The sequence below is a fragment of the Eleutherodactylus coqui genome, chromosome 4, assembly GCF_035609145.1.
Source record: "Eleutherodactylus coqui strain aEleCoq1 chromosome 4, aEleCoq1.hap1, whole genome shotgun sequence".
Lineage (NCBI taxonomy): Eukaryota > Metazoa > Chordata > Amphibia > Anura > Eleutherodactylidae > Eleutherodactylus > Eleutherodactylus coqui.
Genome location: NC_089840.1, coordinates 237,098,429 through 237,122,033, shown reverse-complemented (window position 1 = coordinate 237,122,033; position 23,605 = coordinate 237,098,429). Strand labels below are relative to the sequence as shown.

Here is a 23,605-nt window from a genome sequence, read left to right as displayed (position 1 = left end):
TCAGTTATTAGTTATTACCGTACACTAAAGGCCTCATACATGGCAGAATTCACACCATTTTAGCATTCTAATGAAAGCCGTGACATACTTCATTACTGTGCAGAATTTTCCCGCAAGCGGATTTTGAAATATGCATTGCAGAAAAGAAAAAAAAAAAAAAAAAAAAGAGTTTACTTGTCAATTCTTAGCCTGAAATCTGCCATTGGAGGCCTTGCATGGAATCGCCTAATTGACAAAGACAAACTTTGTGTGCGGAACCACATGAAAATCCGCACAAGTCTGAGGCTCAGCTTTGTAGCTCTGCTGTAGATTAACTTGTTAGATCCATGTTGGAAAAGTCTAAAGTAGATCAGATAGTATGAAGCCCGTGTAAAAAAATATATTTATATGCAGATGCAGTTATTTTCACACTTTTGTCTCTTCCACCCCCCCCCCCCCCCATCATTTTTGTAATGGAGACCAAAAATGCAACATTTTGCAGCAATTGCAAAAGCACCGACAAAACAGCGTATGTGTAAGTGAACCTCTACACCATCAATAGGTAAAGCCACCTTTTATACATGAAGTATTTTGTAAAGAGATCATTACCTTCCACGACCCACTGAAGTTGGAATGAGCTGCAACAATTTGATGTAGTTATGGTGATGAGTGGAAAGTTCACTTATTGCATAAAACATCTCCGGCATCTTACAAAAAAAAAGAAAGAAAGAAAGAAAGAAAGAAAGAAAGAAAGAAAGAAAGAAAGAAAGAAAGATTATAAAGCGAAAGTTCAATCATTCACATTTTCTGTTTCTGAGCTTCACTTACTACAGTCTCCCAGGACTTGATATTTTGAAGCAGGGCTTCAATGAGACAGTGCAAATCCATTACTGGAAAGTCCTTTAACTCCTTTTCTAAGTGCAACTTCAAGAGCAAAACTATGAGCGCAAGGATCTCCAGGTCACAGAAACTCTCTCGGCAGATTGTTGAGCAAAAACCTAAAAACTGTAAAGGCGCACAAATTAGATACACTTCCACTTGTTTTTCCTCCCCAACATCCTGCTTGGTTACACGGACATATTCCACTTATTTATCATTACTGGGGAAAAAACATTTGTTTTAAGAGTGATGTGATATATGACAAGTTTACCATAAATTCTGGTTACTGGTAAAACCTCTACATTATGAACGGAGTGGCAATGTATATGTATGACCACTGCTCCACGCACTCCTATGGATGGGATTGAGGCAGATAGCCGAGTGAATGGCGCAGTGGTCACACATGCACACAGTGGCTCTATTCACTAAGCAGGGCTCTGGGTGTGTGGTTTCCCTGTTACCTAAGGGACCCAATAGTTGGAACCCCAGTAATTGGACATTTATCACCTTTATCCTGTGGATAGGTGATAAATAAGTTCTTTAATCATTAAATGGGCTGCCTTACAAAAATAATCCCTTTTTAGAAGGAAGCTGTTTTTTCTAAAACACAATCCCCCCCTCCCCCCCCCCCAAAAAAAAAACAGCTGACGTAGCATTAAAAAAAGTTTCCATCAGCTATACATATGATAATAGTTTCCTGTGCGATAGCGGCTGTCCACTCTGGCTTGTGTCTCTCTAAAAGAAGGGGGATGAACCCTTTCTTTATCTTTCCACTCTTTTAAATAGTTTCCAAAGAAAAAGTGCAACAGACCGAGTCTGGATGCGCAACCTTACCGGCTTTTCTAAAAAGTATGGTTCCTCTGATTTTTGGAATGCATGTTATAGGAGCAGCCCGTTATGGATCCACCATACAACGGCGTACAAGACTGACTTGTTCTTGTACAAGAACCTTGGATTTGTACACAATCTGTAATCTATGTAAATGTCACTTACCTTAATCACATGAGCAATCTGAGATTCTGGAACCTGAGAAAATACTGGGTCAGACTGCCTGCTTTCGAATAATCCAGCCAGAGGCAGCGCCGGTCTGTTAAAACATACAATAAAAAGAAAATAAAAATATAGGGATAGAAAAATCCATATTCCAAAGCTGACAAGAAAAGCAGGGCGAGGGCTCATTCACACATTCGTATGAAAGTGCAGACCAAAGAAAATGGACAATACAGATTTTCTTTTAAGCTTTGGAGTTACAATCTGTTATTTTGTTTCTGAAGTATATTAGTTTTTCTTCCATATTCTGTTACAGGAGTTATCTGCTTTACTCCTGCATTTACATTTTGTTGCTAAAAAATAAAAGTTTTTCACCATTTTCCTATTGCTGAAACAGAGTTGATAAAAACAACACACACACACACACACACACACACACACACGTGTGTGAACTACACCAATACAGAACATGCATTTTCAAATTCAACCCACTAACTTCTTTCTGTGCTAAAACTGGTAGCAATACCGATCAGTTGGAACATGCTGCATAATGGGAAAGAAAAAAAAAAAACAAAACATGGGCATAAAGCAAAAAGTGTGTTTTTAAAAAAAAAATGGAACTGTGAATAAAATCACTTAACTGCAATAGCAACATTTTTTTTTTCAAAGAAGTAGAAAAAAAAGGGAATACAGATCTGTAATGCACAACTGTGAATGATTGTTTACTATACATAATCCCTAATCAGCAGTTAACTAGGGTACTTGCAGCCTTTGCTTAATGCTTAACATTTGGCTGTAACTGATACTGACCAGAGCTGATGGCCAAGGTGGCTTGCTTTTTTTTTTTTTTTTAATACAAGCGGTTGCCCATTAGGGATAACCTCCAACACCATAAAGGTATACTGGGTGATTAAGCACTTACTCCAAGTCCACAGAGCTAAATGAAGGACGGATGTGTGGAAGAGGGAAGAGAATATCAAAGTGAATGCCCATGTTTGCAAACACAGTGGCGATATCCAACAATGACGGAGTCCAGGGTTTTTCTTGCAGATTTGTAACTATGAAAGGGAATAAATTAAAATAAGAATAGAAATGCAAGCTCCTATAACAATAGTCCAAATAAGAAGCCCCACACTCAGAAAAATCTATATTTTCCGGCATATAAAATGCCCCCCCCTACTGTGGGCTTTTATACTGGCAATATGGTGTAGAAAAAAAAAAACCCACAATACTCACCTCCCAAGGCACTGCTGCAGGCTGTCGCTCCCTTCTCCTCTCCTCCTCCTGAATTCTCCACGGGGAGCTGCTGATTACATTGTATTCAGTATTCAGAGTTCCAGGCAGTCCCTTAGCAGAACAAAGGACCTGAATGCAGAGAAGAGACCACCTGCTGTTCTCTGTATACAGCTCCAGAGGCTGATTTACATGCAAATGAAGGTGATAAGCTGCTAATGGGCATTAGTGTCCATTAGCAGCTTATGCAAAACAATTGCTCAAAACCTCTTTTGAACGATTATCTTTGCGTGTAAATGGGCCTTTAGACTAGACAGTCTTAAAATGCACTAGATTTATCACAGTGACTTATGCCAGATACGTTTTTTGCATATTTAGACGTCTAGTCTAATGTCATCCCACTTATTAGTTGGCTTAGTTTATGCCAGAGCTTGTGTCATGTTGACCATGCCCCTTGGACACAGCAAGGTGGTGTTTGAAAGGGTATAAAAAAAGATACAAAGCACATAACTCATGCATTTTCAATAGTAAATCTGTCTCACTGTCTGCGCCGTTTGTTTCGAACGGATTAAAAAAAGCTTTAGAGAAGTTATTTTAAAAATCTCATAATTGGATTTATAGGCATTATGATTTTACATAAAAATGTACACCTACCATATATACTTGAGTATAAGCCGATTGGCTGTGAATGATCGAGCTGTGATTGGCTGGCGCTTGATCCAATTACAGTGCTTACTTACATAGTGCTGACAGAGCCAAGCAGAGAGGACGGTGAGGGATGACAGCGGGAAGAATTCAAGCAGCTTGCCGCACAGAAGCCGGCTGGGAGGGGAGTAAGAGGGTTTTTTTTTAAATCTAGTATATACTCAAGTAAAGCTCGGCTTATACTCAAGTCAGTAAGTTTTTCCAGTTTTTTGTGGTAAAAGATTTATTGACTCTGCTTATACTCGGGTCAGCTAATACTCGAGTATATAAGGTATATGCAAAATCATTAACCTATGCACTTCAGGGGGCCTGTTATTAAGACATACTTAGTAAACAGCCCTAGATTCCTTCAATGGATCCTGTGTTGTCTAACCATGAAAGATATGCATATGGATCGCACCATAGGGATTTCTTGCAGCTTGAACAAAAGGGGATCCCTCCCTTACATTCCCTGTATATGGTGGAAGCCGCTGTGATTGCATCATACAATAGGTCTCTTTGATTTCTGTCAAAACAGCAGGACCGCGGCTGTGTACTGCAGCTGCCCTCCTGCTCCTTTCAACCCTGGCCCAGTGGCAGTGCCCATGTGATCAGGAGTGCCATAATAGTAGGCTCTCTTTGGACTCTACCTGTGCCATAATAAGAAGGCCCAAGCAAATCAAGTCATTAATATTCTGTTTCAAAAAGCAAACAGAGGATGCAATATTTTTTTTTTTAAAGAAGGATTTGCTGATTTACACTTTATATTGATATTACCAGGTGAATTCTTCCCATTTGGTTTGGTTTGATTAAAATATTCAGCTTCAGAATGAAAGATGAAGATTAGAGATGAGCGAACGTGCTCGTTTAGGGCAATTACTCGAACGAGCATTGCTTTTTTCGAGTAACTGCCTACTCGGGCGAAAAGATTCGGGGGGCGCCGGGGTGGAGCAGGGGGTGCTCTCTCTCTCTCCCCCTCCCCCCTCCTGCTCACCCCCCCGAATCTTTTCGCCCGATTAGGGTTACTCAAAAAGCAATACTCGCTCGAGTAATTGCTCTAAACGAGCACATTCTCTCATCTCTAATGAAGATGCAACAAGTCCCTACAAATAATTAATCATACTTACGACTATTGCAAGTAATTTCTATCAGAGTGTGCAACAGTTTAACGGAAACGGCATACGATGGATGAATGGAAACCATCTGTAAGAAAAGGATTTGCCTTTCATTAATAATTGCAATAAAGCTGTATACACTACCTTACAGTGGAACAGTTGTATATCTGATCTGACAAGCAGAACTGTAATTTTTATGAAAGCAAACTATCTGCACGCTATACAATGCTGTTTAATGGCTGCATACTAAGCGGATAGATCCTCTCTTCACCTAGCCTAAAAAATATTGTGTAACTTAGCCAATAGGTCTGCCTGTCAGCCTAAACCATAAGGCCGCTTGCACATAGCACAGCCGGATTCCGCATGCGGGAGACCGCAGCGGAGTCCAACTCAGACAGCGTCTGTGCATACTGGTCTCTTTTCCTCTTCATCTGTACTGTGGATGGTCGCAGTGAGCCGCCTGATATGTGCAATACAGATTTTTTTTTTCTTCAAATGTTTATTTATTCCGTGCTGTCGCCAGGCGATGATGCAAAATCCGCGACCTACCCACAATATAAATTGGAATTCACACAAAAATGGAGCATGCTGTAATTTCTCCTCAACTCGCGGAAACCACAATTGGTTTCTGTGTGTATACAGGGAAAAAAACAAAACAATAGATTTTCCATAGCATGCTATGGACGGTATTTGCTACGGATCCGCAGTGCAGACGCCCGTCGTGAATTCCGCAGCAAAAATGTATTCATGTGTAGGCGGCCTAAAAACGTGCACATTATATACAGATGGAGGAAATCAATTTGCAACCACAGATCTGACTAATCTTTGGTCAGGCTACAAGTGTACTAATGCTTACCTGGAAGAGCCATCTCATTAGAAAATCTGGACATTTTTTAAAGCGGTACAAAAAAGTTAAAAACCCATCGGTGGCCAACATAATTTGATTTTCTTGATTACAGCTGTATGAAAAAGAAAACAAGTAGACATAATATATACCATAATGGAGAACAAAAAAAATACCAATATATAGTGTATATAACTGTATATAGCTAGCAAACCTGTTATGAGTTACACAGAAATTAAAAGGGGTATTCGCATCTTATAAAGAGATGCCATATTGCTATTGTACCAAAACTGGCCCCAAAAACGATAGGGCTGCAGTGTTAGTTTAATGCTACATCCACTTCATTGGTTTGCCAGGAACAAGAGTGCCCCTGGCCAGCAGCTGTATAGATAGCTACATAGTGACTACATTCACTAAAAGCTATGCGCATTGCCCATTTAGATGCAAACTGGAAGATCTGTTAGCTGGGGTGGTGAAGTGTTGAAGAGACAGGAAAAAGGCCCGAAGTTCAAACACGTTTATCAGAATGCCAGACTCCTGCAAGGTCCAAAGTGCCCCCCGAGCAATGAGTTGCTGCAGAGCATCCCCATCCCCAGCCAAGTAGGCTGGCATTCGTGGTGAGTGCCTGCCAGTGTAAAGGAGTCAGATGGCTCAGCGACCTTAGAAGAGAGCGTTGAAGCTGCTGGACTAGGTGGATCTCTAAATCAAGGGAGTCTGGGGGATTTGTCCCACTGGAGGGTGTGAAACTGGCCAAATGGTCTCATCCTTCAAGGCGATTCCATCAGCCCCAGTACTCTCATGCAGCGATGAGTGGCCATGAGTGTCTGAGATTGTAGTAAACACACCTGACCCAGAAGGATATGCAATTTCTGCGGCGGAAGTAGGACCTTGGTATGTGCAGTGTCGAGTGAGAGACCCAGAAAGTCCAGATGTTGTGATGGTGTTAGGGAGAACTTCGGGTGGTTGAAGATCGACCCAAACTGGGAAATAGCGTTTAGAGTGATGTGAAGGCTCTTCAGATTGTCCAACTGCGTCAGAGCCTTCAACAAGATTTCGGGGATGGCCAATATCCCCTTGGAGTGGAGAAGAGCCATTACTAATGCCAAAACCTTTGTGCAGACTCGGGTGGCTGTGGCCAAGCTGAATGAGAGGGCTGCGAGTTAAGAGTTTCGATTGGAGGAGTCGCTGATGTACTCGAAAGATGGGGACATGAAGAAAGGCATCCTTGATGTTTATGGAGGTCAAACTCCCCTGGTTCCATAGAAACAATGACAGACCTCAAAGACTCCATGCGTAAGTGCTGAACTTTGACATAATGATTTAACTTCAAGTCCCGAATGGGTATGACAGCGCCAACCTTATTGGGCATCGCCAAAATATTGGTATAGAACTCTTTGAAGCGTTCTAAGGGAAGAACAGGGACTATTACACGCTGAGAGTATAGTGCCTATATAGCCTCAGCCAAAGCGTTGACTTTCGAATGAGACACTGGAATTCTGGAGCTCAAGAAGCAATCTGGGGGATCGCAGAAGAAAAATCTATGGCGCCGCCTGAGGAGATAAGACCTCCTGGACCCAGACGTCTGAGACACGAGCGAGCAAGGTCTCCCAGAACAGGTAAAGACATCCCCCCAACCAATCCTTCTAGGGTGGGGGCTGCCCTTCAAACGAAGGATTTGGTGGGGGCAGAATTGGATTTTGGTGGGGGAGACCAGGAAGGACACTATTTTAGGGAGGGCTTTTGGTTTTGGTCCTGTGAGTATTTCTTGCTACCCAAGGTTCTGGGGCTGTAAGCGGTGAAAGGAACTAACGGTGGCCTTTTCCTTCAACACAGATCTTGTCTAGTCTGGTGGGAGCCAACAAAAGGAAGACGTGGCATTTGTGGCCCAGGACTCGAGCAATAGAGTCCGGTGGGAGGTTATCAAAGCTGCTGAGGCACAGGCCAATAATCTGGCCGTATTTAGGCAGGCCTCACCCAACTTTTTTGATGGAAGAGAGTTGGAGCACAACAGCTCAGCCTGTCCGCATGAAAACCTGGTACTGCAGCAAGTACAGTGAAAATGCATGGCTCTAGCTTGACCCTGTCTGGAGCCTTCAACTCTGGAGTTAGACATGGTGCCAAAAAGACTGTGTGTAGTATAGTCAGTAGAGCGCTTTTTTATGGGCCCATTGCTATGGGCACTGCAGGAGGAGCAAAGAGGAGAGGAGCTAGCCACCAGACAGTGCTTACCCGGTCCGGAACTGGTCTGGAAATGCCAAATATTTGCCGTGAAAGAGAAGAGAAGGAGCGCAGAAGCACCACTGGTGCCAGCAGGCTGTAATCCCGAGTACAAAGGACCCAATGACGGGTTATATGTGGAAGAGGCGGCGGGACCTAAGGTCCTTCCTCCATCACTAGAAACCCTGATTGGGCAGTGTACACGTCACCCACACCCACGGGAGCTCCCCTGAATGCCACCCTGCTGAGAAGAGGAGGGGACTGGAAGCTAGAATCTTTCTTTGCATTTCCACCTGGCGCCACGATATCACAGCGCCCACCGCTGAATAGTATGCCCTCCCCCCTGCCAGCTAGGAGCCGCGCGAAGGGGCACCAGAACCCCCTTTCCCCCTCCGAGTCCCAGTGAGGTGCCAAGAGCCCCCTCAGCTTCCCCAACAGGAATGTCAACAGGGGGGGGGGGGGGGGGGGCTATAGCAAGTGAGGGAAAAGGAGCCCCTACACCTCTAAGGTACACCTCAGGATAAATAAGGGAACCTGGGGGAGGTAGGCTGGAAGAAGAGGGTTAAACTGCATGTGGGGAGCCTGAAGTGGATGGTGGAGGAGGTAGTGGTGCGGAAGGAGTAAGAGTATAAGGGACTAATACTTACCTACATGGTGGAATACACACATTTCCCAACTGAAATGTAGCTCCAGCACTCTGCGCCCCTATTTTTGAATAGGGAGGGAGTGCTCCAAAAGGAAGGGGGGAAACTATGGCTAGTGGGTCAGGGTCAAACTATTGTTGATCGTGCCTTCTTTTCTTCTGAGGATCCGGCTGGCAATAGACTGGTTAGTTCCAGTCTGTTCCCCCTCCTAGGTGGAGTATCAGGGAGAGACTAAGGTCATCCCTGTATTCCCAAAAATCCAGAAGTAAAAGGAATGTGTGCTTCCTGCGGACACTCAGCTAAAACTGAATAAGCTAGGTGCCTGCAGGAGGGGTATAGCTAGGAGGAGGAGCTAATAATTTTCTTTTTTGCTTACTGTCCGCCGGTTTTCAGCTGTGTTCCCCAATAGAACGGATGAGAAATTACGTTTTTCATTATACAATTAAATTTTACTTGCTGAAATGGTAATTACTAATAACACTTTACAAAGAGCACTCTGAGCATAATACTACCAGATGGGAAATTCAAACCGGACACTTAGAGCCGAACACTGTAAAGCATGCAATAAAAAAAAAACAAAAAACCCAGAAACATTCATATGGAAAGAGAGCTCCTCACACACGTGTATTGTTAAAACAGTTTACCTGAAAATCAGATTCTCTTCAGAGCTTCCGGCAGAGAATTCCGAATGTTTCAAATCAAGTGTACGGAGGTTAAAGATGGCTCCAGATTGAGGTAAATAGAAGATTTCTTCCCCGGGATGCTGATCCGGTATAGCATTTGCGTCCAATTTAAATTTATCTAAAAATTCTCTATAAAATGAATAAATGGAAAGATCTTAACAGTACAGCAATCGATGAATTGTTACACCAATCAGAAAAAAAAAAAAGCATTTTAGACAGCTTCAAGACAACTGTGAAAGCAGTTATGTGACCGACCACGATCACCAAATCACTCAAATTTAGCCGATTTGATATAACGCTCTCTGAAAGGCGGGTACACAGTTTTTGTTCTGATTTATTAAGGGAAGTAGTCCCGTGGCTCACTGTTAGATACAATGTATGAACAAGACCTAACAGATGTCACAATATTTTGCAGTGTGTAATTGAGAAAAGTATTTAAAAAAAATTATTTATTCAGCAATTCCAGCATTTAAAAACAAAAGCCCAATCAGCATGTTACCTGTCAATACTATTACTTACCGGTGTTCATCTGTAAGTTTACCATCCTCTGCAGTGTCCTCAAGTTCTTCATTGTTCACACCCAATCCTTTGTCTAAGCCTTCTCGTAAAACCTTTTCCATGTCACCTAACCTGATATGCAACAACCAATAAAACACAGTAAGTGACAATAACAAAAGTGACAAGAAACCTAAACATTTTCATTCTGTGCTAAAATGGCTATTTTTTTTCCACAATTTGCAAAACTTGCAAAAAAACAAAAAACAAATAACACGTAAAAAATTGATGTGACTGCAGTGTCTGAATACATCCCAACAGAGGGACATTTTACTAACTATGCGCACAAAGGATCGGTTCTAACCTTCCCAGTAATCACAGTTGTGATGTACTATGAACAGTCCCAAGTCATCACAGCCCCGTCAATGGTGCAACTCCTGCAGTGCCCCTGTAAGTTGTAGGGTCTCCACTGCAGCCCACCATACTGTGCTCTCCAGATTCCCCCCAGTGTCCTATGCAGCCTCCCTGTAGTACCGTCCTGCAGCAGCAGCAACCCCCTCCCCCTGCAGTACCGTCCTGCAGCAGCAGCAACCCCCTGCCCATGCAGTATTGTCCTGCAGCAGCAGCAAGCGCCTTCCCCGTAGTCCCCTCCCGCAGCAGCCCCCGTAGCCCCCTCCCGCAGCAGCCCCCTCCCCCAGCAGCCCCCTCCCCCAGCAGCCCCCGTAGTCCCCTCCCCCAGCAGCCCCCGTAGTCCCCTCCCCCAGCAGCCCCCGTAGTCCCCTCCCCCAGCAGCCCCCGTAGTCCCCTCCCCCAGCAGCTGCACATCCTTCTCCAGATTGCATCAGTAGCTCAGCACTGATGAGCTGGGACACAGTGGCGTATACATGCGTAAGGCTGATGGGCCGAGTGCTATGTTTAATGGCAGCAGAGCCAAACACTAATCTTATGGCCTTAAGGCAGCAAATTAATCACCCCGTCCTGCTCTCCAGCCTAAAGATACATGCTGCTGATTGGTGTGGGCTCAACACGTACAACTGATGTCAGCAAGGGTTACCGATTACAAAAACAAAATGTTTCACACAAACAACATCGTATCCAAAGGACATGCGCAATTTCGCTGTATTTTCTGTGACCGTTTATGCATTTCACATAATCATCTCTGGCAAATACAATGTATCAGCAAAACCAAACCTTCTATGTTCATCGACGTACAGATGGTAGGACAAACCTTTTACTTTCTTCCTGTTCTTTCACTAGTCGATCCAAGTTATTAACATACGGGGAGGACGTTTGGAAATTTGTCCGTACATTTCTGGTACTCTGGAAAATAAAAAAACAGAATTAAAAATAAAAAAAACACATTACAACAGAGCAGCACAAAGTCATTTTAAAAAGTCAGACATACTGGAGTTGTAATGAGAGGAGACTGCGATAAAGAAATAGACGAGAGGTTTAGATTTCCCTTCTCTGGGGTTGCTGGAACCGTTTTTGTTGCCATTTCCAATATCTCATCCAAGGGTTTAAAAGTCTCCTCCTCTTCATCATCATCACTACTTAAGGAGACGGCTGTAAGGGATTCCTCACTGTCCGAGCTCTGCCACTCAGCTCTGTAAGAACTTCTCTTCGATTTCTTAGCATGGACTTCGTCAGCATCAGGAAAAGAAGAACAATCTCTCAGTTCTGGATGTGCCGACTGGACGTACATAGAGTCGCCAGGGACTGAAGCAATGTGGGTTACCTGTAAAAATAAGCAAAACCATTATAATGAATGTAGGCCATGATGAAAGCTACCACCACTGCCTTACGGAAACACACACAAGGTAATGCTAGCGATTCAAATGGATACAATGGCAGACTTTCACTGTTTGTATGGGTTTGCTACGATCAAAGTTTTGCAAAACGGAAAACTTTAAGCTGGCCAACAAATCAAGTAAGAGAGGATCTCTGCCAAACACTCTTGACCAAAGCTTCAGTAGGTCTCCAGACCCCATTAGAAACATGCACGTTTGGCCAAGGCCATGGGTGCATGTTTTTTGGTTTTTTTTCCATTGGGGGAGAGATGTGCATTTTCTACATAAACAAAGGATTTTTGGACAGACATCTGCCATCAGCGGACAGAGGACTCCATACACACGATACCGTTAAACGCTCATGGCAAAAGTCAGTGGGTTGGGATGACTGCTTTCTTGCATGTTTGGTCAGCTTCAGCCATTTAAATACGATATTGTACAGATTTATGGATTTTCATATATCAAACGTAACCATTTAAACTAAATGTATCCAGTTGGATCAGCATTGTTGCATATAAAAGGGAATGTGTCACCTATATATTTTTTACCACCATATTTTTTGACTTTGAGACACTTTTAGCTATTAACAAAAAAAAAAAAAAAAGCCCTGCATTCTATAGTCAAGGGGGCCTGCCAGCCTCAAGCAAATTGGGTAGCAAGAAGGTTTGGGTGTGAAAGATAAAGTCTACCACCCATCATTGCATGGCCTTCTCCATAGTGGATTGGCTGCCGATCTCCTGCCCACCCTACTACGCCTCCAGTAGGGCTGTTGGAGCCTATATTTCAGTCTCAGGCATTCCAATTGCACCTCTATTAATAGTGTGCGTTGCATCCCATGACCCCAATCCTAAAGACTGAGAGAGCACACTATAAGCTGAAATTATAGTACATGCTGCTTAACACCACAGATCTATAGTGACTATACAGCAATACATATTTGTTGGAGTATGCTGTAATTCCGCTATATAATTGTCCTAATATACCACCCATTGACAGAATGAGCCATTTAAACCTGACTTTTTTTGTTACACCCTCATAGATAAACTATTCACTATTTTGCCCCTATAGTAAAGGTCTTATTAAAAGGAGGTGGTAGTTTGTCAGAGGTGGCTTCTGAGCTCCCGTTCTAGCTCTCCGCCTAAGAGAGGCCATGCACAAGTGGGTATGAGACCCACCCTGTTCAGATATATGCTACCATGACTGCTTGAAGCTTCCGGGCTCCCATGCTGAAAGAATGGAGTGGCTCTGTTTGGTATTGACGGCAAGGCCCAATAGGGCATAACGCCTCCTGTGCGGATATACAATTTGGGTTGAAGTATGCGCTGCTTGTATAAAGTTTTGAGGTGCTAGGTTTAAAAATTTTACAAACAGCACTGTCATAGGTGTAGCGAGAGGCCAGATGGCCAGGATTTATTTTCATTCCTGTGCACTACATTGATATGAACTGATGCGGGAACATTTTCTGTAAAGATGCAATAAAACTAGAGACCGCATCTGAAGCAACGTCATTGAGGAAGATGACAATCCCGAAACAGTGACGAATCCCCTGGATATGAAATTGAAAATTACAACCCCCAAGTTTTTTTTAAAAAAAATTATAGATTTGCTATAAAAACTTGGTTAAAACAATAGGCTACTTTCTGATGACACATTCCCTTTATGGGTGATGGCTATGGGGTAATCACTGCACACTAAACAACTAGAACACCATGAAGCCTGTGATTTATGAAGAAAACGAACACAAATTCTACACACTACAGTCAGGTTGCACATGGTCATACCTGTTGACCAGACTGATTTGACCCAGTGTTCCCCAGATTAACAACCAGGTGCATGTTTTTCTTCAGTGTTATTTCATCCTGGCACAAGTCAAGGGGTGCCTGTAAATCTGACCTTAATAGGTTAAGAGATTTTAAAGGACAGCACTTTTTTTGCCTACTTATTGCAGATTGACATATATTCTCAAAATATCGTTTTTTACATGAAGGCGATCTCCCCAAAAGAGTCAGTGCGCTTTTACTTCTATTACGTGACCTATGTCTTACGGATGGCGAGTGCTGCCCAGCGTCAGCGCTGGTGACAGGCACAACCTCAGAATCGTTAGAAAACATTTTATACCCTCCTTTGCTTTTTAAATAAACCTGCGAGTTGACCGGCAAGATTAGTCTTCTCAGCAATACCCTTGGAGACAGTAAACTCTTTCCGCATTTTGGACAAAATTCCTCAATTTTTCTTACAATGGTCTGATTCTCTTTTCGGACACTTAGAGAGGGCTCAGCACTGGGGCTTGTGTTGGCTGAGGAGGTTAGGATCTTTCTTGGTGTCCGAGACGTAACCGACTTTTCGTTCCAAGATGGCACATCTTGTGTGTGCAGCTTCATGGACTCGCTGCTGAGAGTTCCACTTAAAGCAGAAAGAAGCGCATCTGTCGCTGTGGATAGAACAAAGCAACATGATCATAAAGAAATACAGAAGAAGCCCTATAATGCTGCTAGTCCAGCTAAATGGCCTAACACGGGTGCAAAAATGCAGCAATATTTCACTTGTGTGCAACCGGCCTAAAAAAAGTCTATGGGAGTGTGTACATACAGTGGTCTGAAGACCACGTGCAGACAGCGCATTGGGCTATAAAAAGGACATCCCTCGGCTCAGTCACCTCCCAGAACAGCACCATAACTTAGCTTATGGTGCTGTTCGGAGCAACAGGCTCCCTTTAATTTATTAGGATGCTATCTTTTCTCCTTAGGGAGAACACCCAGAATGTGATTGAGGAGACTTACAAAGCTATTCATGCTCCTCTGGGTAATATGCAAATAAGGGCAATAGAATAATACCTCTGCACCACCACCTGCAAGTCAATGTTAGACTCTTTAGACAAGCCTTGTATCAATGACTGGGAATTGTATGGATTCTGCCTGGCTTTTAATTCCCAGTCTTTGGAGACACATGGACCTGCCTCATCAGCACGGTTCTTGACCTCAACCCATGGTGCGGCGACAGCTTATGTGGGACCATAACATGACAGACATAAATTTAAGAGAAGAAGGAAAAAAAAAAAAAAAAAAAGAAAGAAAGATTTAGGCTAGAGATACATGTTGATGTGCCGCATGCAACGTCACGTCTAATGATTGCCAATGGTGCCTCATTGTGACCTGCACCCTAATGCGACTTATGTGAATTTTTAGTCGCACCTGACTTTTTCCAATACGGACATCAATTTAAGTTGCATAGAATTTAGATTTTTTTTTAACAGATGAATAACAGCTCTGAAAGTCATCTGACAGGCATCTCCATATAGCCTAAGGGCACTTTTACACGGAACAATCTGTTGGGCAACGGATGCCTGATCGTCTCAGCAATAATTCTCCTACACAAGGAAAACAACAAAAACACTGCATGTTAATTTTTTTTATGTTCCTCGGAATGCATCACCCATTGTTTTCAGTGGGACAGAAAAACACATTTTACGCCCCGCGATGTGCATAATCGGAAATACTTGCCGATCTTCCAACACACCTAGAAGCCATGCTTGTAACCTCAAAAAACTGATGGGAGGAGTTTTTGTCAGGAAAACATCTCTCATCCGTGTACAAACGCATGTTGGTGAGCGTGATATTGTGCCAAGTTTCACAGTCAGATATCACGCTTGCCCGTTTACACGCAAAGACAATCTTTTAAACAATTGAAAGACTGACAGTTTTTCGCGATTGTTTTGCATAAAGTGTTAATGAACATGAATGTCCATTAACACTTTAATCAGCTTCATTTGAATGTAAAAGGGCCTCCGGGAGTTGTTTGCAAAGAACATCATGTGGTCTGAGCTCTGCACACAGCTCCATTATTCTCGCACGAGCTGTCGGCAGAATACAGGGTGCAGTCCCCGTTATCTCTCTAGCTGAACGATGGATATTAAGCTCACTTTAAAATCATCGTTCAGCCGAAGAGTAAACGATGGCAGCGTTTACAGGCAACGATTATCACTCATGTTTGAATGAATTTTAAGCGATAATCGTTGCGTGTAAATGAGCCATAAAGCCATAAACCATTTTTGGAACTTTTCTATGTTAAGTGTTTCTTTAAGTTTACAATTCACGCTAAGAAGTGTTTAAGATAATACGTATGCATACCTGGCTGGCTACATGGCTTGAAGAAATCCGTTATGTGGTGGTTTCTGCAATGAAAAAGCCAAACATGAGGGAAATGGTAGATCTTAGCGCCTGTTTACATAACTATGAAGCCAAAATTCGTTATACCAAAACATGTAGTCTAAGATTTACTGCTTGTATAGCTTACAATACACAACCCACTACAATGTAGTACAAACCGATGAGGCAGCCTGTCGGATGGATGCAGCCTCAGATGCCAAGCAGCAGCCCTGCAGGTCGCAGTACGATGCATGCGGATAGGGCTTTACAGCAGGCAAATCCTACAGATCCTAGACACTGAATAAACGATTTTGTTTACTCTTTCAAGTGCCAACAGCGGGCATCAGATGCGGAGGAGCACGGTGAGCTATTTTAATATCAGATAAACAAGAGCTATCCCCCGAGGACTGCAGCGACGACTGAACCGCGTTCTACGATGCAGCATATTATACGAGCAATCAGACTGGTAAAATACCAGCAGACGGGTTCTTCTTCTACCTTTCAACCTGATAATTCCCAGTGAAGAATCTTACGCACTGGATGAATGTTGTAGAGGACTACCGGTTATCTTAGTAAATACTTGCACTCCCCACAATAGGAGAATCCTCGGCCTCTTCTTTCAGAGCTCTTCACGGGGCGTTTCCTCCGCTAATCCTACTAGTTTATGGGCGCTAACAGTAGGGCGGTGCCCGTTACCTGGTCTCACTGTCCAGGGTGCGTTCTTACAACGTATCTGCAAATGCGAACGTCCGGCTGTCAATGTATGTAATTCCTCCTGGAAATGCAGAGGAACGGCAGATTTAAAGCGCCCCTCTGGGCCGGGACAAACCAGGATGACTGCACCGCCACTGTAACCACCTGATGCACCGTACATTAGTATGCATCATTAGCCCAAGGCACTGCATGCTGGCACCGTGGTTCAAGTTATTGTTACGGCGTTCACCCTCTGCGAGAAATACAATATTTTCATAGTCTGCGGTATTACCCATCATACACTGCAACAAAATAAAGAGATCAAGCGCCGAGAAAAAGAAGTTGTCGGAATCGAATCAGACTTTCTCTGTGATTGTAATGTTATTAGTAAGGGATTACAATAGCAGAGCAAAAGGAGGATTTATTGTGGAAAACTGACCCCTTGTAGAGAGGCTCTAGTACCCTGTTGTACCGCCTCTAGCTTGGATACAAGATGTGATAGAGGCGGGCATAGAGGCTCTAGTACCCTGTTGTACCGCCTCTAGCTTGGATACAAGATGTGATACAGGCAGGCATGGAGGCTCTAGTACCCTGTTGTACCGCCTCTAGCTTGGATACAAGATGTGATACAGGCAGGCATGGAGGCTCTAGTACCCTGTTGTACCGCCTCTAGCTTGGATACAAGATGTGATACAGGCAGGCATGGAGGCTCTAGTACCCTGTTGTACCGCCTCTAGCTTGGATACAAGATGTGATACAGACAGGCATGGAGGCTCTAGTCCACTGTTGGGCCACCTCTAGCTTGGTTACTTGGAGTCGTCCGTCATTGAACTGAGAAGTCGAGGTCTCTGCTCCTTCGTTTTGCAGGGGAGAACTGCTGGTGAGATAGCGCCCAATGGTATGTTCACACGAGGCAGAAACGCTGCAGAAGGTCCGCAACAGCAAATGCTGCAGCATTTCTGCATCCAAAACAGGGGTGCGGATTTTGACTCAAAATCAACTGCCTATCCGCAGCAGATACAGCGCTCCCCTCACACACAAATAAATAATCGCATTTCTGTAGAAAGTGACAGACCTATTCTGCACATTGAGGCTGGGTTCACACAGGGCAGATTTGCCGCGGTTTTTCCGTTGCGGTTTTGCCGCAGAAGAACTGCGTCTGCGGCAAAACCGCTTCAAAGGTTAATTTGGGCTTGCGGATTTTGGTGCGGAAAAATCTGCAAGCGTTTTTTTCCACAGCGCTTTTTTACTTTGTGTCGGGATTTGGAGCGGGTTTGGTGCGGTTTTGGCTGCGTCCATAGAGGTCTATGGACAAAAAAGCGCTGCAGAAAAGACCAAAGAATGAACATGCCGCATCTTTTAAAGCCGCGACGCAATTGCATTTCCGCACTGCGGCTGTGCGGAAAAAATCCGTCCTGTGAGAACAGCTTTTTGGCAAATCTCATTTGTGCTGCATTGCACTGCAAACACAGCGGTTTTGCCGCAGTGCGGATATACAACGGCAATCCGCTGCAAAACCGCTGCAAATCTGCCCTGTGTGAACCCAGCCTGACAGGGCAAATTTTGCATGCGGATCTGTTCTAGAATACCATGGCAAAACGCTGCAGAATTTGATGTGGCAGAATTCTATGACGATTCCACCATGTGAACAAACCCTCAGGGGGCTTTCACACGGACGGAATCAGCTCACAGAACCTCCATGCCAAAATCTGCAAACCTTCATACGGATTTTGATGCAGATTTAAAAAAAAAAAACAAAACAAAAACCCTCAATTTTTAGGGCAATTTTGCTCCAGAGTATATAGGAGGCTACATAATTCACACTTTACTAAACACTACTAGATGTTGCTGGCGGTTCCCCCCATGAGCAAACAGATAGAAGGTTAAAGAAATATAAAGTTGGAGATGGATCAGAGTGAGCTGGGCAGAAAAGTAGCAAATGAGGTTTAACACTGATTAATAAAAGGTTGTAATAATAATAATAATAATAATAATCTTCATTTGTATAGTGCCAACTTATTCCGCAGTCCTTCCTTTAAGCTTCTATCTGTTTGCTCAAGGGGGGAACCTTGGTAAGGTAAAGGGGACAATATGTTCTATACAGCCAGCAACATCTAGTAGTGTTTAGTAAAGTGTGAATTCTGTAGCCTCACATATGTAGCCATAGTTATCGGAGATTGTGCTTTACCTCAATGTAGGGACGTGCATCATAAAGACAGTCAATGCAAGATATACGCTAGTAACTCACACAGAACATGCTCTTGTACCTACCTCCGAGGGGAATGTTATCCACCATCCTGCCAGCTGGCTTTATTCTCTGGTTACATGAACCCCTCTGCTGAGGATTGCCTGATTCCAACATCTTAGGGCAGGGACATTATGTTATTAAACCCCTTCTGCAATATGTATAGTGAAACATTGATGCCTTCTATTGCATATGATCCCCTCTGAGGAATCCATACGGACAAGGTTACACTACACATTAGTACGAAGCTCACACAAAAACCAGAGGAACTGACACCTATGAATGGGGGAGATTGGGGAATTGAGTGGTTTAGGCGATAAAATCCATAAATATGTCCTAGGTTTGACCAGTTATAGACCAATTAGTCATACACAAAATTAGTTTATCCATGGTCCACCTTTACACTATATAAACCCCCTCCTCCTGTAAGACAAAGGCGAGCCATATTACCAAATTAGGCATTATACCGCTCCCAATAACATTTACAGGGGTTGTCCCGTGAAACCAAGTGGGGTTATACACTTCTGTATGGCCATATTAATGCACTTTGTAATATACATCGTGCATTAATTATGAGCCATACAGAAGTTATACACTTACCCCCTCCGGTGCTGGCGTCCCCGTCTCCATGGCGCCGACCAAAGCCTTCTCCTCCCTCGATTAGACGCGCTTGCGCTGTCTTCTCTTCTGTTCTGTTTAATGGGGCCGCTCCGGCCGCACAGGTCTTCTGCGCATGCAAGCGCGTCTAAATCGAGAGAGAAGGCGGCTTCGGTCGGCGCCATGGAGACGGGGACGCCAACACCGGAGGGGGTAAGTGTATAACTTCTGTATGGCCAATATTTATTGCACGATGTATATTACAAAGTGCATTAATATGGCCATACAGAAGTGTATAACCCCACTGTCTTTCACGGGACAACCCCTTTAAGCGACTAAGTGGAATATTGGGCATGATCCATCTTATGGTCGATTGAGCAAAACGACCTAAATGTGTCGATTAAGAAGATACTATCAATTAGAAATATATTCTGTTTATTATCTAAACCGTCTATAAGGAAATAAATATACATCCTGATGAACCGCGTAACTAGCGGGGAAACACGTCGAAGGTATATAGAGGGTATATATGAAGTTTAATACGAAATCCAGAAGATATATATGAAGTGAGACACGAAGTACAGAAACTGTCGTTTGGTGAGACAATAAGCTATATCAGCAGCACCCGTGGGAGAATAGTGGCAGCTATCTATGAAGGAGAAAATCTACTACTTCAAAAAAAATCCACTATCCACGTTCATGAAGAATTGATATAAGTGATGGGAGGTTACCCTATCGCTTAATAACCAGTATAACTTACCGAGAAGTGGGATGTTGGAAAATAGTTGATTGGTTGGGGCCCCGAGGAATAATAGTATTTGTCCATTATACTGTCTCTCTTTTTTGCTCTCCACCCGACTGAATTGAAAAGCTACATGAAGAAACCTGCACGTGTGAATACACCCCGCTATTACACAAGTGCCATTAATGCTCATGTAAAAGCAACTAATTGCTGGGCTGCGCCTGCAAGGTCACTGGTAAAATGCAAGCGTTAGCTGCTGGCGCTGGTCTAAGAGCAGCCTAAGGACACGGTGTGAGAATGTGGTAACCCCAACCCCACCCACAGCAGCCATGTGATCTTACCAATAACACCGGCTAGACCGCGCTGCCACTGGCTATCGTAGCGGGACGAAGTGTGAGCTGTGAGGGAACGCAGCCAAAAAGAAGACCTGGTTGTGCTGGTAATGACACTGATGAAGGCTCCTCTTGCATCAGCCTGCTGAGCACAGACCCAGGCAGGAAGCACAACGCAATAGTTGGCAATAGACAGCCTGTAAATAACGTATAAAGGAAGTCGCTCTTTACTGAAGGGGGGGGGGGGGCATTTTTACTACTTGGGGAATACCTATAGTTGGATGATTGTGCGAATCCACATTAAAGCTGCGAGTCCCAACAGGTTTGTCGCACTTTGCTCAGACGTTCAGTTTAAACGCAAAGATGATAAAAAAAAACGTTTTCTTTTTTTACAGGATCGTTCAGATTTTTGTAACGGTGAATGAGAACGACGGACCGATCGGTATTTAATCCGGACGATTAGCGAACGAGCCAACGATTATTTTCACGCATGCAAGAAGTGATCGATAAGAGAAAGAATTCTTGTTCATCCTTTGATCGTTGCCCGTGTTTACGCTGAATGATTAGCGTTCAAATTCGTACGATCCAGCGATTTTATTTTGACCGCTAAATCGCTCCGTGTAAAGGCACCCGTACTCACCGTCCGTTATAGCTTTCATCATGGCGGGGCTACCACATGTAGAGAAGGCGGGGCTACCACATAGAAGAGAAACTAGAGTAAGGCTACATTCGCACGAGTTTTGTGCATTGCGAGATGCGCAAATATGAACTCCACTGTTTTGAACGGAGTCACACCCACACGAGCAATGCCGCGAGATTTTAAAAACAATCGCTGCATGACCCATTTTTTCACGCCCGTCGGAACGTGTCGCCAACAGTCAACGGAACAGTCAAACACATCGCTTGCCGTGTGACGCGAACGTGACGTTCCCATTGAAATCAATGCAAAACACTCGCCAATCCTCGCAATGGATCGCAATTTCCCATAAGTGATGCGAGGCGACTTTGCATGAAAAGACACCTCCCATACGTGGGTAAAGTGCACGTTGACAAGCGTGATATTGAGCCAGGTTTCTTAGCCCAATATTGCGCTCACCTGTGCGAATGTAGCGTTAACCCTTTCCAATCCACTGTCTGATGTCTGAAGACATTATGATTTAAGGCTGTACAGCTCCAATGTTGGATGACGTCCATCGGGGTTCTCTTACTGTATATTGCCAGCCTCTCTGCTGTCGGAGCCTATCCAACGTGTCACCTCATGCAGTACTGGCTTTAGCCAGCAGATAGCGCCATTGTATAACAGCAGAAAAAGAGTAAGCCCCCTAGGAGAACCAGGATACAAATTGGATTGGAAAGGGTTAAGGAGAGGTTCAGATAGTAGAATCCATGGCAGATATTTCTGCACGAATTGCGCCTGCAGTTACCGCGGGTATTGGCACGGATCCATAGGTAAAGTCTGTGTGTGACTCGTCCTGTTAGTTTCCATGTCGGAATTCCGTACGTGGATTTTGCCCCCTGGCAGAGCCAAATCTACGTGTGGACCCACGCCAAAATGCCAACGGGTTTGAGAGGTGGAATTCACGCAGAAAATTTGACTGAATTCCGCCATCTGAATGTACCCTTCAGCTAACTTCACGAGCGCGATATGGGGCCGTGAATCCCGCCTCCGTGTGAAATCCCTAGGGATGCGAGGCATTTTCATGGCAAAGCAGCTGCGACAGGAGGATCACGCCGTTTCTCCCATTGCATTCAATGGGAGATCAGATGACGCTACCGCTGGTCCCATTGAAAACAATGGCGCTGTGATGCGAGATCATGCAGAAAGAGAACATGCCGCGATTTGTTTCTTGCATCGCAGTACCATTCAGGAAACCGTTGCTCATGTGTATGACCGCCAGATCACAGTATTGTGTTACGTCAGAGAGAGACGGTAGCAGGGAGCGTACAGAACGATCACATCATCCAAGTGCATTTATTTATAAAGCTTCCCCATAGACTTGATTGGATCGATGAAGATCTCAGCGTCTGATCACTTGCACTATATACTGCAATACTTCAGTATTGCAGTCTATAGCGATTTCTGATGTTGCCTTTCAAGCCCGACCTTGGGCAGTGCCTGGGAGCTTCAGTAGGCTCCAGACTGCCATGCCAGCCCATTGGCACCCTCCGATCGAGGTCCCCTCCCCCCACATTGACTGTTTATAGACACACGGTCAACTTTAATGGGGCAGCTAAACAGTAGACTGCGGCGATCAGAGCTAACCATGATGGCGGCGGTTACCGGCGGCTGTCAGAAATGGCGCAGAGCCATATAGTGTGCAGCGGACCCGGCTACATACACATCGCAGGGCGCTCATAGTCATTCGGCAGTTCCAAAGGGGTTAAAGGAGTATTCGGGGAATTTGCTATTGATAACATGGCGCCCTACTGTAAACAAACAGTCACATGACAACACACAAGTCGTAACAGGGCTGGGGCCGTGACTGTACCGGCTTACATCCCCACAGCAGCTGTGGTTATGGGGAGATGTCATAAAGAGTTAGGGTGACCATAAACCACCCATATGATAAACACAATAACACATAACCACGCCCCTCAAACAGGCCACTCCCATTTTCAGGCACTCCTCTGTCCCTGCAGGGTGAGCTGTTACCTGGCACCGCCACATTTCCTATCTTCTGGGCTGTCACCCTGCGATAACCGAAACTGGAGAGCGTGCCGTTTCATCCCAGGCAACCGCAGGACAACTTCACGCGTAAATCCAAAGCCCTTTTCCCGCCATGTTTCCCCGGCGCTTGAGGTCAGAGCGCTTCCGGTTAACCCCCAGGGGAAAGTAAACGAGCGCGGAGCACATCGAGCTTCCTCAGCGAGAGCGTCGAGTCTGATATGTTGCCAGTATTGTTTGGGGTTTTTTTTCTTTCAACGAACTTTATTAAGAAGATTGAAGGTTACAAAAGTGTTAATTATATTATGGCAAGTGTATTTACAGCGACGAGTGACACCTGGTGGATAAGTGAAGCATGTACAGTACTTGGCTGTGCTGCTGTAGTTTAGATTGGGGTGTAAAGAACTACTTTTTATGCAAAGTAGCAAATAATAATCTACCAAATGCTTGAATGGACTGCGTCAAATGGATTTAATAGGTACGAGACTTGCTTTGGACTATGTTTAGGTGCAAAGTACTGTAAAAAAAAAATATTCGTGTCGCATCTGCAAAAAAAAACTAAACGGATGCTTTTTCCATTCATGTACCATTCGTATTTGGTTCAAGAGTTTTTTTTCTTACTTTTATATGCCA

General features: G+C 44.1%; 1 protein-coding gene across 2 annotated transcripts in view; it reads right to left on the bottom strand.

Annotated features, from left to right (window-relative positions):
• The window catches only part of SLF2 (SMC5-SMC6 complex localization factor 2), a 34,282-nt gene extending 11,101 nt beyond the window's left edge, over positions 1-23,181 (bottom strand). The window contains exons 1-13 of one of the 2 annotated variants that reach the window (XM_066600929.1): positions 22,961-23,181; positions 15,681-15,724; positions 13,335-13,984; positions 11,169-11,501; positions 10,992-11,083; positions 9,788-9,898; positions 9,230-9,397; positions 5,737-5,839; positions 4,893-4,968; positions 2,771-2,906; positions 1,852-1,945; positions 808-984; positions 589-686 (exon numbers count right to left, since the gene is read on the bottom strand). In XM_066600929.1, coding sequence (XP_066457026.1) covers positions 589-686; positions 808-984; positions 1,852-1,945; positions 2,771-2,906; positions 4,893-4,968; positions 5,737-5,839; positions 9,230-9,397; positions 9,788-9,898; positions 10,992-11,083; positions 11,169-11,501; positions 13,335-13,984; positions 15,681-15,724; positions 22,961-23,034 — 2,156 coding nt within the window. In that variant the 5' untranslated portion in view covers positions 23,035-23,181. Of the gene's footprint in view, positions 1-588; positions 687-807; positions 985-1,851; positions 1,946-2,770; positions 2,907-4,892; positions 4,969-5,736; positions 5,840-9,229; positions 9,398-9,787; positions 9,899-10,991; positions 11,084-11,168; positions 11,502-13,334; positions 13,985-15,680; positions 15,725-20,316; positions 20,446-22,960 lie in introns of those variants that run through there. The other variant, XM_066600930.1, reaches the window with a different exon arrangement.
• Between the last annotated feature and the right edge of the window lie 424 nt (positions 23,182-23,605).